General features: G+C 38.2%; 1 protein-coding gene across 3 annotated transcripts in view; it reads left to right on the forward strand.

Annotated features, from left to right (window-relative positions):
• Window positions 1–16,226, forward strand: part of CDH13 (cadherin 13) — a 516,835-nt gene that overhangs the window by 468,124 nt on the left and 32,485 nt on the right. For all 3 annotated transcript variants that reach the window (XM_074881611.1, XM_074881610.1, XM_074881609.1), the window contains one exon: window positions 9,528–9,670. In XM_074881611.1, the coding sequence (XP_074737712.1) occupies window positions 9,528–9,670 (143 nt within the window). The remainder of the gene's footprint in view (window positions 1–9,527; window positions 9,671–16,226) is intronic.

The following is a 16,226-nucleotide window of genomic DNA, read 5'->3' on the forward strand; positions in this document are numbered from 1 at the left end:
CTTTCCTGTGACTTATGGACAGACACCAGCCAGGAAAGGCTGGAGCAGACAAGTTGTCCTCCAGAGCTTTGGGCAGAGTCCTTTTCTTGCCGTAAATATCTATATATTACTCATAAAGTGAAAGGGTGACTGAAAGAAGGTGGCCCAAAGGGAAGCTTGTTCTAGAGAATATTCTGTGTTTATACATCATGGAGGAGTTTTAATAAAAATTACCGAGTTTCTTCAGTGGTATGCTCAGCCCTGTTGTACCACAGCAATCCTGCTCTGGTTCTCTGTGAAATACACATTGCTTTAGAACAAGCTGAAATGAGGTTTTCTTGAGACTGAATCAATAGAAAACTGATGTTAACAACACATGCCTGACCAGAACATGAATGTACGTAAACCTTAAATCTTAAAAAGCAACATTATATCAGTCTTGTGCAACACCGCTGAATTTAGTAGTGTGTGTGTATATATATATCCTGTCCACTGTACATCCTAACGGATATGCATGCACTTGGGAGGGGATTATTACATTATTTCATGTGCCAGACTGGCACTGAAGCCAGAGAAGTATGATGCCTATTCAGATAGGGTTAGAATAAAGTATGTGCATGCTTATGTTTGTACATAAATGCCTAGAAGCTTGAGAGACACTTCAGGATCACCCAGGAAAAAACTGCTGCAGTGAGTTACTACAAAGATTGTCGTGCCCGACCTGCAGAGCTAAGCTATGCACTAGTGTGTAGCTAATGAATTCACCCTGGAATATGTCCAGTTTATCAAAGAGAAACATGAATTTTCAGTGACCAAAAATGCAGAGTAACTTGTGGCAGAACATTGATGGGGATTTTAATTTATTTTTTAAATTGTACTCTAAGTTGACACTTCCAGCCTGTGAAAATACAGTCTGCAAGCCCATAAATCTGTTCCATGAAGCTGAAAAATGACTATTGCATAAATTCTCTATCTTCAGTAAGTTTAAAAATGCATCTGACCTAAAACCTTTCTCAACAATGTCACCAGATGTGATTTATTTGAGGTTTTAGATTTTGTTAATGATATGTTTATTCTGATTAATAATAGTATATTTCAGTTAAATTTGCTTTGTATATTTTAAATTTTTTTATTTTAAACAATCTAGCCAAAGCAATTTGAGCATGTCCAAGTCTCTGCAGGAGAGCACTGCAGGAGATATTTTACAGCCTACTGCACATTTAGCATATAGCCACACTTTTAGTAGCAGCATTTCAATCCAAATTCAAAACCATGAATTTTGTATGATCATATAGTTAATGGGAAAAGATGCCTAACTATGCTTAGTTTGCCAACTGTAGTATGTAAGTCAAATATGGGGAATGGAAAGTACAAACAGATGACAGTTTAGATTTCCTTTATGACTTTTCAATAGCATCTTTTGAAGATTGTTGGGGGCTTCTTAACTCTTGTGTTAATAGAGCAGGTTTACGAGGGATATGTGTATGTCAAGGTTTTGGCCAGATGCAGTTACATTTAAGATTCAGGACAGGTCTTGAAAACTGTCAGTGACCATTTTGTGGAATCACAAGGTTAGACATACAGAAGACATTTTCTGAAAGCCTTGAGGGTCAGTAATCAACATGTACATTTATACAAGTGACCGGAAAAGATCTGAAAAAGCCCTTTAATGGGCTGTCAGTACTGTTGCCTTTATCATTTCTCTTATAACCTGTAGCTTTTTTGATGAATAAATGCTTACATTTTGTCTCAAAAACATTCTGCAGTGAAGCACTTACGCTTCTGTTTTCCCTGTGATACGAAGTCCTCTGGTTACTTTTTAGTCCTTACCTGCCATGGAAATGCTTTTTTAGGTTGTGTCCGCAGCACAGTGGATAGATATCTGGGCTAGCTTTAAATTTGCTAGTACTACTAACAAGCTGTTATTGATAGCACTGAGCTTAATGCAGGATTTTTCTTCTGTTGATTCATATTACAGGGGTGAAAGGAAAAATGCTACAGCTAAAGAACTATTTCAGCTGGCTGACTTGGTAGGGCTCCATGTGTTGATCTATCATCTTATGAGTGTCCTATGTATGGGATGACAAATCTATGGCCACTATTCAACAGGGATCTTCATTAGCTCTGTTATGAATACTTAATATTCCCAGTTCCCCAAAACTGCCAAACTGTTATCTGGATCCTGGAATGTTACATGTATACCTGACTTGTCTAGTAGCCACGTCTCCTGTGTGCAGACCATAGACCTATTGCAGGCAGTGCAGTGAGCAGTCGATATGTCTATAAATAGAGTGAAATTGCCTGATGCATTCCCTCAGGAAGCAGAAGGGCCACACGCTCGGGTACAGAGGAGTGTGTTGAAAGCAATGTGGAATAGGAGATTTAGCAAGTGCCAGGGTAGCATTGCATATCCGCTTGCCAACAGCAATGTAGCGCCTGTGAGTATGAAAAACAGGACCAATCAGTTTTTGCCCCTCTCTCCTAACACACAGCCATTTACCTGTTGACATGCTTTTGTTATTTCAGGCAGTGTTATTTGAATTGCTAATGAGTTATGGAAAAAGTCTTAGCTTTGAATTATTACTCAGTTATGCCTGCATAACAGAACACTAAGCAACCGCTGAGTTATGTTGAAATTCTCATGATCTTGTGCCCATAATAGTAATTTTATAGTTCTGACAATACTGCCACGCTAACTGCATGTGCTCATTTAAAAGGAATTGCAAAAGAAGGCACAAAACTGCTAGGGCAGACCAATGCCAACTGCACCGGAGATGAGTGGTTGGCATCGGCGCTTTGTCGGACAACAGACCATCACTGACTGTTGAAGGAGATGTGAAACAGCGTGATGCTCACATGCGGGCTCAGGTCGAGGCATTTCCAACTTGAATGGCAAGATACCAGCCTCTGAGTTTACTTCATACAGAAAGATGCGAAGACATCCTGTCATACGGATCTCAGTAGAAATTGTAGAGCTCTTCAAGGGTCATAAAGAAATAACAATGTTTTTGGGTATCCAAATGGGAAAGCACGTGAGAAAGTAGTATTGAAAGGAGGTGTGTTCACTTGCACCTTGCAATTAATACATTTTATTCATCAACATTTTAATTCAATATCTGAAAACAGTGAAAGCCCACAAGGCTCCAAAGTCATTCTTCCAATGGTTTTAATGACACAAACATTTTAAAATAAGAAAACAACCTTGAAAGTTGCATAAAAAATATCTTCACAGAATCAATTGTTAATACAGTTACAGAACGTTAGATGTAATGTATGTCAGAGAATTGCTATTATCGTTTTCATTCAGCATGGGCTAGCAATTAGAGACCCTGCTGTGCAAGACTATGAATATACGTATAAGAAATGTAAGTTGCTCTCCCAAAGCTTATAACCTAAACCAGTATGGGAGCAGGAATACCTTTGCTATCATATAGTCAAATAGCAGAAAAATTGCAGTGTGTCATCATTAATGAGTCTGGAGTATATTTCAGCTAGAGAATTGCTGTGTTGCAATAAGGTTTCCTTTCTACTCTTTTTGCTGCCATATGCTGCCATAATTAGTGCAGGCAAAAGGTAATGATAGCACAGTAGAAAAGATGGAGCATGATGGGAAGCATGTTGATCTCTAAAGCTCTCCGTTATGTCATCCCTACATAAAGCATATGAAGCACAATGCAGTTTTAATCCACTTATATTTTGGGAAGTGTTTTTGTCTTTCTCTTAGAACCTCCTTTGTTTACATAGGTGCATATATTTATGCTGTAATTGTTACGCCAGCCTCTCTGAAATACTTGTGAATCTTCTTCCAGAGGTAGTTGCTCTTGATTTTTCAGGTGGACTTGATATAATGAGATTAAATCCATATTGGCATGATTTAAAGATTACATAATGTCTATGTTTAGAGATTTTTTTCATTCAGAGGCAAAAGGGAGTTCTCATGCTGAGCTCTTAGGCACAGACAATACAAAGTTACCTTCCCCACTGATCATTTTACTTGAGGAGTGCATGAAGAGCTCATAGAAAAATTTCAGACACTGCCATTACATGATATAGTCCCAGCAGGAGCAAGGCAGATATGGTAACTTCAATGTATTACCTAATTGTAGGGGAACTGCTGTGGATTCAGAAATGTTGATAAAGAGGAATACTTTTCATTCAAAATACAAATGCGTAGCTATACTTCTTAGGTGAACTATTGGGTCTATTCAACTGATATTTTTTCACTTATGTCAGTGGGACCAGGATCCATAAAAGCAGCAAATAGGATTTAGAAATCTAATGTATGAATAAGCTTTGTTATATTTCTGATACTGACTCCTGCCAGTTAGATTGAAACACTGTGAAATGTTTACTATCAATATTTTGAAACTCTCAGTTTCACCCAAGACCAGTAAGTATACACACACATATATAGAAGTATGTATCACAGAGAATATGAATTTTTACTCAGCTTGGTTTAACTCTATTTTAAACACAGTTAAAAAAAATTAAGCAACTATTTAATTTGAAAATGCCAGTAAATATTCAAATTATTCTGTTCTATTCTGTCTATCTCGGTACTCTTGATGTCCCTCATTGCTATATGTTGTCAGTCCTTTTGCAGTGCTTTAGAGATTTTATCCTTTTAACAGCTTTTCAAGGCAGAAATACATCCTCACCATTTTAAAGCTGAGTTGAGGGCATAGCATGAATTAAAGGGCTTCTCTAATTCCATTGTGACAGAGCCAGGACTCAAAATCCAATTGTCCAAGTCCTAATTCAGCCAGACCAGCCTTGCTCACTAGTCCACTGCAGTGTCAACTTGCTGCCTGCAGTCTCTCACCCTGTTACATATTATCGTAGCAGAGCCTGGCTGCAGACTCAGACAGGTATTTCACTGGGCCGGTGCCACTGCACCACTTCTGTTGTGTCTTCTGTTCATGCCACCTCTGTACAACACGAGCAGTCTCTGGGTGCGCAAGGCTGAAAACCACCACCCTGACAAGCCTCGATTGCTCACCTTAACGCCTGTCAAAGCTGCACATCCGACAGGCACAGGTGTGTCATTCTGCACAGATTTGGCACTGCTTCATTTTGCCTTCCTTCTCGTTCTGTTAAAGCGTAAGAGCCAAGACCCCTTGACTCCACATGGGAAAAGTCTGGCAGCTACCAAGCTCTGGAAGTCCTTGCCAAGAGCAGCATCAGAATCTGTGCCTAGATGCGTGGCTGCTCTCCTGTGACACCCTGGGCTATTGCACTGTCGGCTATGAAATTCTGTTTGTGGCTGGTGCAATGTTGTGGCTCTGATGAGATTTCTATGTCCATGTTATCACCACTGTTCTGTGTAACGATCAAGCTGCCAGCCACCAGCACCATGCACATCAGCTAGCAACCCCAGGAGGTGTTCTCTGGATTATTTCCCTGTGTTACAGGAAGGGGAAGATGCCATTTATAAATTTTAACTTATTTCCATGTATTTTCTACTTTATTTTGATTTGTGTTCTCTTGTTCTGCATCTATAGCCTCTCTGCATCTGTTTGTAGGTCTGTATTTAAAGTGTATGTCAACTTAAACTTTGCAGCAGATGATTTCCAGTCTAAGGGAATTATTTTTTCTACTTCCTTTGCAACACCTGTCTTATGGATAGTGCAAGGACATGAACCTAGTGCAAGGAGGTCACAATCAAAATAGTCTATTCCCCCTTGCCCATGCCCTGTTGTCATATAAGCCCTTGGGAACTGTAAGCTGTTGGCATGGTTTAAAATTAAAAAAAAAAAAAAAAAAAAAAAAAAAAGAAATAAAGAAACTCCACAAAGCAGCACTAAATTTCACTACTGCAGTGTAGAATAAGACCAAAATAAACAGTAATTGGCACACCAGAGAACATAGTTCTGTATACATCCATACAGATGTATCAATGTGCTTATGATTTTCAAAACTGAATAGGTACAAGCAGGCACATAAGTCCATGTTTAACCACCTTAAAAAATGGTCTGATTTTCAAAACTGCTGTGCAATCAGCAGATCCCACTATAGTCAAAAGTAGGAAGTGAAGTTTTGTATTCTATACTTCTATTTTTTTTATAGTGCTTCTCTTAATGAGTCTATTCTAAAACTTTTGCAAGCAGAGCCCTCAAAAAAATGAACAGAGAACAATCATCTTAACTGTACTGCAATATACTCTTACAATAAGTAAAAAATGTGGTGGGAAAGACAAAGTACTACTTTTACAATATCCTGTGCCAAATCACAGGTTATACAATTCAGTTTTTTATTTGCACAGCCAACAGTGCTTTGTAGAGCAATCAGGGAAGATAATACAATCCATTTTAAATTCTCATTACTTTAGAAGTGTTGAATCTTCTTAAATTGTTTCGGGGTTAATTGAGAATTTGCAGTTTTACAATAGACTAGGAATTGTTTAGGCTGCCCTTGTTTCATTTTTTTGTGCATACCTTTGTTGCAAAGTTATAAAAACAACAATAAAAAAAAGAAACAAAGAAGTGAAATGAAATAATGATCTGCATTGTTACTATTCTAGTAACTCATTTTAACAGGAGATAAAGCCCACGTATTGATTAATGTTTAAATGGTTATTAAGTGGAAGGACATGTTGGGATGACGGAATGTCGCACTATGCACTAGCATTTGCCTTTGATTCTTTTCCATGTACTCCCTAAGGGCTAATTTCTGCTCCTGGGGAAGCCACTGTGAAAGTCTGAGTGACACCTGTGGGAGCCTGAATAAGCCAAGCATTTTCAGTGTTTGTCTCTTTTTCTCATAAATTCCAAAAGGTTCTGGTTTGCAAATTTGTCCTTTAATTTATTTTAACATAGTAAAAGCTCATAAAAATGTGGAATATTTTGTGGCTGTGTATATATTTTTATATATATATAAGTTTTGATCCTGAAACTGGCTGCCTGAACACCTGTGTGTTCCTATGTACCATGGAAGAGGCAATCTGGTTCAGCAGCCCTGAGGAAGTTGCATTTTTCAAGCCTCAAACAGTCTTGGTGAAGAACAGCAGTCACGTGGAGAGTGTTGTCTGTTAGCACCTCTGAAATTAGCTGTCTTCATCTTCTGCAGGATAATATCAACTCCCCTGGAGGCACACCAAAGAAATTTTGAGGCAACTGATGATTTTTTTGATGAGAGGTATTTCTCTGATGAATTAAGAGATGGCTTTCTGCTAAAAGTGATCTTGTTTTTCAAAGACAAAACTCAGTATTTTATCTTTGGACTCCCATTCTTTTGAAATAAGAGTACTTTATCCATCTTTGAAGTATAATGTCAACCCATGGAATAGTTTATTTAAATGGACCTGCGGGTCACATGGCAAATTCATAGGGATTCTGGAGCCCTGCGTTTTCTAAGGCATAAATTCAAGTCTTGCTCTGCCTCCAGCTAATCCAGTTATAATGGATACGTGATCTGCGGGCTGCGAAAATATGTCTGTGTTTCTGTCCCTGTATGTCTCAGGCCTGGGTACCTGTATGTGCACTGCCTCATTTATGCATGAAGAAACCAATTTGTCCAGAACTTTTCCCCTTTTAACAATTACGTTTTCTTCCTGTGGAATAGTATGGTGTCGGTGTCCAAAATTTATTATTCAAAGGCTATCATAAATCAAATCCATTCTAATCCTAATTTACACGGGGAAAAAAAGTCTTTGCTTAATGACACCTTCCCATGGCATTATTTCAAATGCTGGAGGGCAAGTTCCTGGGATGAGGGACAGAAGAGATCCATTCTTTGGTTCATTCAACAGTCTTTTACAGTGCCGTCTTAATGACAGAATTTAAACTTGAGCCATGCACGAAGTCAATTGCTTTTGTTTTTCTTTTACCTTTGGCCAATGATCAGACCTACTGCTCAAACACAATAAAATTTTCTGCAACAATAATGAATGATATTAATGGCCATCTGGGACATCTACCAGCTCTGCCTAGCTTTTCTGAGATCCCAGCAAAATTCCAAAGTTCTCAAACTCTGCCTGATCAAAATAACTCAACCACGAAAAAGCTCGAGTTATACAGGACTGAGATCTGGAATGAGGACTTAGGAGGCCAGAGGCAGCTGGATAGGACAGCTGCACATGCCTCCTTATTGTTAGTATGATAAAGGCCACCCCTTAACAGTCTGCTAGAGGGATCTAGCAACTAATCACAACTTATTTTTCTGCTTTCTAGAGGGCACAAGAGATCAAAGCAAGACTCTGAAATAAGCATTCAATGAGACCATGTCTTTCTTTGGCCTGCAATTTATTCTTTCTTCTTCTAGCAACTGCCATTGTATTTCATTTTACTTCTTTTTTTCCCCTCCAACAATGTTATTTTTGATTATTCCCTCAGGAAATAGTTGCACTGATAAATTATTTTTGGCAGCATTATGACATGGGACACCTCTTACATGAACGTCACTAAGAGGCACTGGCCAGGCACATACTCATTAAACAAGAACAGGTTTCATGTCCATTACTTATAATTTAAAATGTCTACAGAAGATTGTATGGCTGTTTATGACCTATAACAGTTAATTACAAAAAAGAGAAACAGGTTATTATACTAATTATTGATTATATGATTGGAGTTTTGATTTAAAATATTAAGACATTTCATCAGAGAGGGAATTGGTACCAGTCAATTCAGCTCTGTGGTGTTAAATTACTTAGTATATTTAGTGGAGTATAGAATTAGACCCTAATCATGAACATTTTTATGTGTATTACTTCAGTCAAGTAGGATAGTTCTTAGTGCATAAACTCCATAATCTCTCTAAATATTTTCAGTATCAGGGCCTATTTATATTTGTGCCTATTAGTGCAAAGAAAGTGCAAGTGAAATTTTTATTGAGGGATCTGACAGACAGCATTTTCAAATCCTTATTTAGACAAATGTGGTTGAATTGTTCCAAGATTCTAAGCATCTATTTGAAACCATCAGAAGCAGGAAACTACAGATCACCAACTGCAGAACAAATGTATGCAAACTGGGTCTGCATAATACCAGCTCCTGTTAGACCTAATGAATCCATAGTCTCTTTTTGCTACCATACCCCACAATTTATTACGTTTCCAGCTTCACCCAAAATAACTAATTGTAACACAAAAATGAAAAACACTCAAAAAATAAATTAAAATTATAACTCCTAGTCCACCCAGACTTTTTGAGTCTGGAAAAAGGAGGACCCTGAGAGGATTCAGGAAGTCTGTGAATACCAGTGTTGATGCAGAGGTCCACTGGAAGAGTTCAGATTCTCTGGCTGTGTAACACAGCAGTAGGAAATAGGTCCTACATAATGTTTTAAATACTGATTTCTATACTAAGTTTTGGGACATAGGCATCCAAAGAAATTGACTCAAACCTCTCTCTATCTCTCCATTCATTAGATAAGCCTAACAATAATGAACTATCTCAAAGGGAAGACACAAAGTTTAAATTGCATTTTTTAAGTGTTAAGAGCTTCACCCCACGAAAGCCAGTGAATGCAAAGACATATTCTTTTGGAGTAATGTAATTGTTTTATGTCCAGATATGTAACTTGTTAACAACTTCTATGTTTTTATTTAGGTATTCGGTTTACAAGGATCCAGCAGGCTGGCTAGAAATTAACCCTACCAATGGTACCATTGGCACCACTGCTGTCCTGGATCGGGAATCTCCTTATGTTCAAAATAACATCTACACTGCTCTCTTTCTGGCAATAGACAGTGGTGAGTAACTATTATGGATCATATTTGTTAAAGTATATGACTTTTTTCCTGATTGAAATTTTCTGTTCAGAAAAGTGCACATGTAAATTTAAGGGTACGCTTCAGCACTTTGCTAGGTGGCCACCTGAAGGTATCGGAGATCTTTGTCACAAAGAAAAAACAGGAATTAACTTAAAACTTCAAATTTAGAACAGCTTTGATTTAAGATTACGTCTCGCATGTATTCCTACGCTGGGATCTTAATGCTAGATGCAAATATTCTATGAACATTCTTGGAAAGTAATAAATCATCTTTATCAGAGTTAATTTCTTCATAATATTTGAGCAGTTAGAAAGCCTAAGGCACCTAAATACCAATAACAACTCATCCCTGATATGCTGAATTCTATTCAATACCATGACAGTGACAATAAAAACATAAGTAAAAACCCTTGTTAAAATGCAGTATTTTTTACATATTGTGTGGATTAAAGTTCCTTCTGTCAAATATAATCAAAATTAAACTATTTAGTGAAAATTCAGTGAGTGACTTTGGAGCAGAGAAAGAGAGATAAAATCCTGAACATTCCAAATCTCCAGAGCTAAAGGCACAAAACAAATAAAAGATTTGTCTGTAATATAACAGCTAATATGCTAACGCTTTTCCACAGCTGCAGCTGGTTTAGCCCTGGTGATTAATTGTAAAATGTTCTTTTTAGGAGAGTAATTCTACATTTTTGTAACCACATGACTCAGGGAACATTTGCAGGGCCTGACAGGAAAAAGAAAATATCGCCTTAAGTATAAAGGAAAAAAAAATCTGCTGAGATGATGATTTACTTATACATTCATATACATATTTTTCTTAGGAAATTTCCATGGAAAAATGTAGCACTCAACTTACTTCTGTCTTTTACTTGCTATTGGACAAAGATATTTTAAACGCATCTTAAAATCTGGTACACTGGGAAATGTCATCTTACAGTGAGAGTAAAAATTCAGGCCAATATTATGAAGGGATTATCAAAAGAACAAAGTTGTGTATGTTTTAAAAGTGGAGTCAAATATCCTCAAAGAAAATAGATGGAGGAAGAAGCTGAATATTTTCAACTGTGGAAACCAGTCTGACAAAGTGTTTTTCTGGGTGTACCTTTATGTTGCGCTTAGGGCAATAATATACGTTGCTGATCTATTCTAAGCCAAGAACCTCACTGCTAGGGGACTCCTCTTAATGCCCAGAATTTTTTCCATTCTGGAAAAAGAAGAGAAGGGGAAGGTTCCCATGCACTGAACAGCAGAGCAAGAGAAGATCTATAATGTGGGTTAGAGAAAAGGAATCCTGTTCAGTTGAGGTACTGAGTCAGCGTCTAATTCAAGAGGCTGTTACTGTTTTTATTTGTAATTCTGCAGTACTGTTTAGCACAGGAGCTAATCTACTCCAACATTATTGACTTCTTTGAATGAAGTAATTAGAAACCACATGTGTGCATTTAGTACTGTCGTGCTAAGATGTTAATAATGAACATTCAGAAGTATTGTACTACTTCACTGTATGTAGCTTAGCCACATGTGGAAGTGGCAATAAATAGCAAAACTTAAAGAGCTGATATTAACCTTGTGGTCTGTATCACCCCTGGATTAATTGCCAAACATCTTGTGAAACATATTAAACTTAGAGGCAGGTTGGTAACTGGAAAAATTATCTCCAGGTCTATATAAATATATGAGTAGAATTTGTGGGAGTTGAGAGGGGCAGGAGCTCCTCCAGAGCCTCAGCCTCACTCACACACAGGTACTTGCCTCTGGTCACACCTGGGCAGGAGAGTGGTGCTGGGCCTGCTGGAGAGCACTGCTTCTCGCGGGGCCGGCCAGTGGCAAGGCCCTGGCCAGCTTTGGTTCCCTTGCAGTCCAGTTGCTTCCATCCGCAGAGGGAGCAGTGCTGTCTTTGCACAGAGGTGCTGCCGGTCTGAAGTCTCAGTCTAGACTCTGTGGCTAAAGCAGCCAAGGAAATTTTAGAACTGATTTCAACGGGTAGGTTTGGGGGGTCTGCCTTGTCCCCCATAGTTATGACTAGGACTGATAATATCCCTGGAAGTTGTTCCCCAACTTATTTCCAGGCCACTGATAATTCTAACTAGCAAAGCTGTGAAACCCGCTTCATTTTTCTAGCCATCACAGCTAATGTCCATCTTGAAAAGGGATATTACATTAGATGACAAGCCAAATTGTGGTAGAATAATATGAAATGAATACACGAGTCTTTCAGGACTCTAAAAGAAGGTTCTATTAACTTAAAAAGGAAAAAAATCAGATTGAATGTGACTGTATGCATTCTCTTTAAAACAGCATTGTCCACAAACTGCAAGTCTCTTTCATCGGGTTAGTAAGTGCAGCCTAATGCCAGGGAATACAGTTAGGACTTTTATGTGACAGGGCAGCCAAAGGCAGGATTAAGAATTGCAAAATGAGATAGGGAGGTAAATTGACAATTCAGAGGCATTTCCAATAGAGCAAGTCATTTGCTTGGGCTAACAGACTTGGGGCAAAAAGGAGGGAGAGGAAAAAAACCCCAAACTTAATCAGCCATACTTCTTTCAAAAGCATTCAGTGTAGGTTATTATTTCCTTTGGCCTGTCATCTTATCTCTAAGTCAAACCTGAGATGTGCTAGCACATGCACTGAGGAAGTGTGAGCTGCCATAGACTTTCCTTTCCCTAACTGGGGAACACAGAGCAGCTCAGGTGGTGCCCGTGCACAGCGCAGCAGTGTGACACCGCTCCCAGCGGAACACAGAGCGCCCGGGCCCAGCGCCACACTGGTCCTCACCAGGCTTCCGAGGCTCCGTTAGAGCTCTGCCTGTCTGTGGGGCCACATCAACAACGCCTAATCCTCCTTCCCCCAGGTTTCTGACAGCGCTAGCAGGAGTTTCTGTAGCGTTAACGTTGTTAGTTGTCAGTATAAGGGATTGCAAACTTGACGCTTACTGTGCAAGGGTGTCTGTGAGTTGTGCGCTAATTTTTAACAGTATTTATGATAAGGCGAGGTTCTAAAATCAAATAAAACCTTGGACCTTAGACCTTGCTAAAGGACCTTAGACATACATTAAAACAGTAAATAAACATATTATTTTCTATCAGTATTCATACCATATAGAATTTATATAATTACAGAAAAGATACTGTTGTCCCATCCATGGTCACCTCTTTTTAAAATGACCTTGCATTCGAGTGCTATCATGGGTGAAGAGTGGAGACAGCTGAAAACAAAACTCACAGTGCTGCTTTTCTCCTACCCTTTCACTGATGGCAATAGAGAATCTGTCACTGGATTCAGCAGGCACTGGCTTCAGTGCAGGGGATAAGTGCCAGGGCAATTTTCTTATTTGTAAAATGTTGAAGATTTCTGTCAGAAGTAAAACCAGGAGGCTTCATGCTTCGTAGTTCTTTATAAAAATCCATCACATCTTTACCTTTTTTCAGTAAATCACAAAACTATTCTTTACCAGTAGGACAGTAACCATGAATGGACCATAGAAAATAGAGTCATTCCACTGCAGAAAATAATTTACTTGTTTATAATATTCTTTCTGAACTTGATGATATTATTTTTCAGCATTATCAAATTAACTTCAGAGAAAGGTAGTTAAGTAAGAATCGTGTTATTTCTGATCTAAACAGCTCCTGTGCCTTCCCAAACATAATAGAAACAATGTGTAAGAGCAAATTTGATGGACACAGCATTAATTTTATAGATAATAAAGCTTGACCTTTTATTAGGGGAAATTTCACTTTAAAAAGGACTTTTTGGAAAGAATATCCTAATTTTCTCTGTACTTTTGATTTCAGTAAAGGTCAAGGTAGTGTCTTTAGAATTTGAAAACTTTTTATTAAAGAATTGTGTGGACATAGAGTCTCTGGTCTATTAAAGAAGAAATTAAACACTGGTAGGAAATATCATGAAGCAGAGTTAACACATTAAAGTGTCATGAACTGTGTTTAATCTGAGAATATGCTCATAATGGGACAAAGTCAGGTTTATGCAAACTTGGAAAACACCAGAGGTTTCATTCAACTAATAAAAGTGCCAATAACAATGATCATTTTATTTCCTGAATTTAGCATTCTAATCACAAACCCCAATGTAATATCACGAGTGTACAGTGCAGTTATTGGGAGTATATCTGTAAAACACACATATGTTAAATACAGACAAGAAATTATTTGAGTTTGAGAAATCGGCTTAGAACAGACTTTCCAAATTTGCTGCGTGACTATGTTGTAGTGTCATCCTAGAGATTCTATTACACACTGGAGTATTTGGGACACCTATTGTAAAGCAGAATACCCGTATGTTTTTCTCACAAGGTCTGTCATGCTAAAAACTCTCCAGGAATGGCCTTCTTTCCCCTGTATTCTGACAGTTTGAGTCATTATTTAGAAAAAGTAAGGGAGGAGAAAAACATTAAAATTTTGGAGGTGAAGCTAAAAAATATCTGGAAAATGTGTGAAATGTAAAAAAGCTAAAATTGGTTTCTCCTCTTCCTTTAGGAGGGATGGATAATAAAATATATCCAGATTTACCTTAGCTATGCAATAATCAGTCACACTGTTGCTGGGGGGCATGCAACCCTAGTTAATGTCCCCATTGTGAAACTTTTTCTGTCTCTTTAAGGAAAAAAAACTTTGGTTACCTTTGTTTGCCCGATACATGTTAAAACCACCTATGCTGTTGAAGTATGTCAGCTGCTGGTGACAACTGGTGAAACACTAATACCCAGTCTTGCTCAGCTGGTTAAATGCAGCTGCCAGCTCCCGTTTGCTTATGCCAGGTGGGTGGCACCACCCACACAAAGCAGCAATGTTCTCCCTCTGAGACAGATACTCTGATCTAGGGGAAGTGTGTGCCACCTTCTTCCCCTGCTGTTCTCATCACCAGGGAACTACTGAGACAAAAATTGGCAATAGAAGTACTTCTATTACATTAAACATAGAGGAGGATAAATGTCATTAAAAATGGGGCATCACGGAGTTAAGGGTTCAAAATGTTACCTGAGGTAGCTTTAAATGTACTAAATCACAGTAAGCCCTTGCTTACAGCAATACTCATGAGTGAAAACAACTGTTTCTTTCTCTGAAAGTGGTTTGCTCCCTCCATGACATCACCACCCCAGTGTTTGACATCACGAGCATTTGCAGGGCAGCGGTCGCAGGCAGGATGTCCAGCAGCAGGGCTGGGTGGCAGGAAAGAAGCGTCAGGAGCAGTGCCCTCCATTTAATGAGTATATGTATTTGAGCAAGGTAGAGGTTAAGAGAGATGGAGAACTATAAAAAGATGTGATTCTAGATTGATGTGATTTCAGTGTTTGCCTTGAGCTACAATGGCCAGTTTAAAAAACCACAGCTTGGGTATTGCTTCTGTGACTGTGGCCAGTTGCACGTGTACAGACTAGCCAGCTGAGCAGCACTATTTCATTTTCCCTGTTGCATATGCCAAGCAAAATGAGGAAGTGAGTCAGGGTCTAGTTTTCACTATTTTTCCTTGTTTCCAAGGATCAGCTGAACTACACCCAAGCAATTCCAAATCTCATTTATTGTGCAAGTCTCAGTACTCCTAATCATTAAAAAGAAAAATTATCATTCTGTACTATGTGTAATGAACAGTAACAGACAACATCTAGAAAAAAACTGGAGTAACAAAGAGATGTGTAGCAATTTGCAATTAGAACTTTTCCTTACATGTATCTAACCTGTCTTCTTGCTTCATGATGTACATAATTAAATTACCACAGATTGATTCCACCTAAAACATGCTATTTTTGAAGAAATCAGGCAATTAGTTGCCATGGCAACCCAATTAAGCCAGTTTTATACCCCTTATCTTAATTGCTGTATTAATTGAGAAGAGAAAATAAATTGAATACTCATCCTTTTCTTGCCATTTCAAATTTCAGTAAAATATGAATTGCACACAAAATATTGTTTTAATTTGTCATCACAGACTCATGATTAGAAAAAGAAATTAGAATGCCGAAAACAGTATTTAAGACGGATGGCATATGTCAGCAGCAATTTGATATGCTGAAAGAGCTGTGCTCTTTTGAAATGTAATTACTCAAAAATAGGATCTGCATATATTATTTCAGTGAATGAATGAAGGATTGTAACTTTTAAAGACTATTTATTTTACAAATTTTGAAAAATATCTATATGACAATACATACACAAAATGCGTAGGAAATTTCAACTCATGGGAAATTTGGGACCTCTTTTATACAAAATGTCAGCACTATGTCAGATTTTGAGCAGCACACCCAAATCTTGGTATCTTCCCACTCTGCTGGTTCCATTTACTTTGGTTGAACCATTAGGAGAGTTCAGCTTGAACACAAAATGTAATGGAATACGCCTGTCTGAATGGGATTTATGCCTGCAGTGAGGGTACCTGCTGCCAAATCACCTAGTATGCACACATATTCTGATTAGAAAAACAGCATATGGAGGGAAAAAAAAGAACCATGAGGGAGGAGACAGACATTTGTGTTTAGATTTTCACAGCAGTATCATTAGAAAGCATGAAG

The sequence above is a fragment of the Strix uralensis genome, chromosome 12 (assembly GCF_047716275.1).
Source record: "Strix uralensis isolate ZFMK-TIS-50842 chromosome 12, bStrUra1, whole genome shotgun sequence".
In the NCBI taxonomy this organism is placed as follows: Eukaryota; Metazoa; Chordata; class Aves; order Strigiformes; family Strigidae; genus Strix; species Strix uralensis.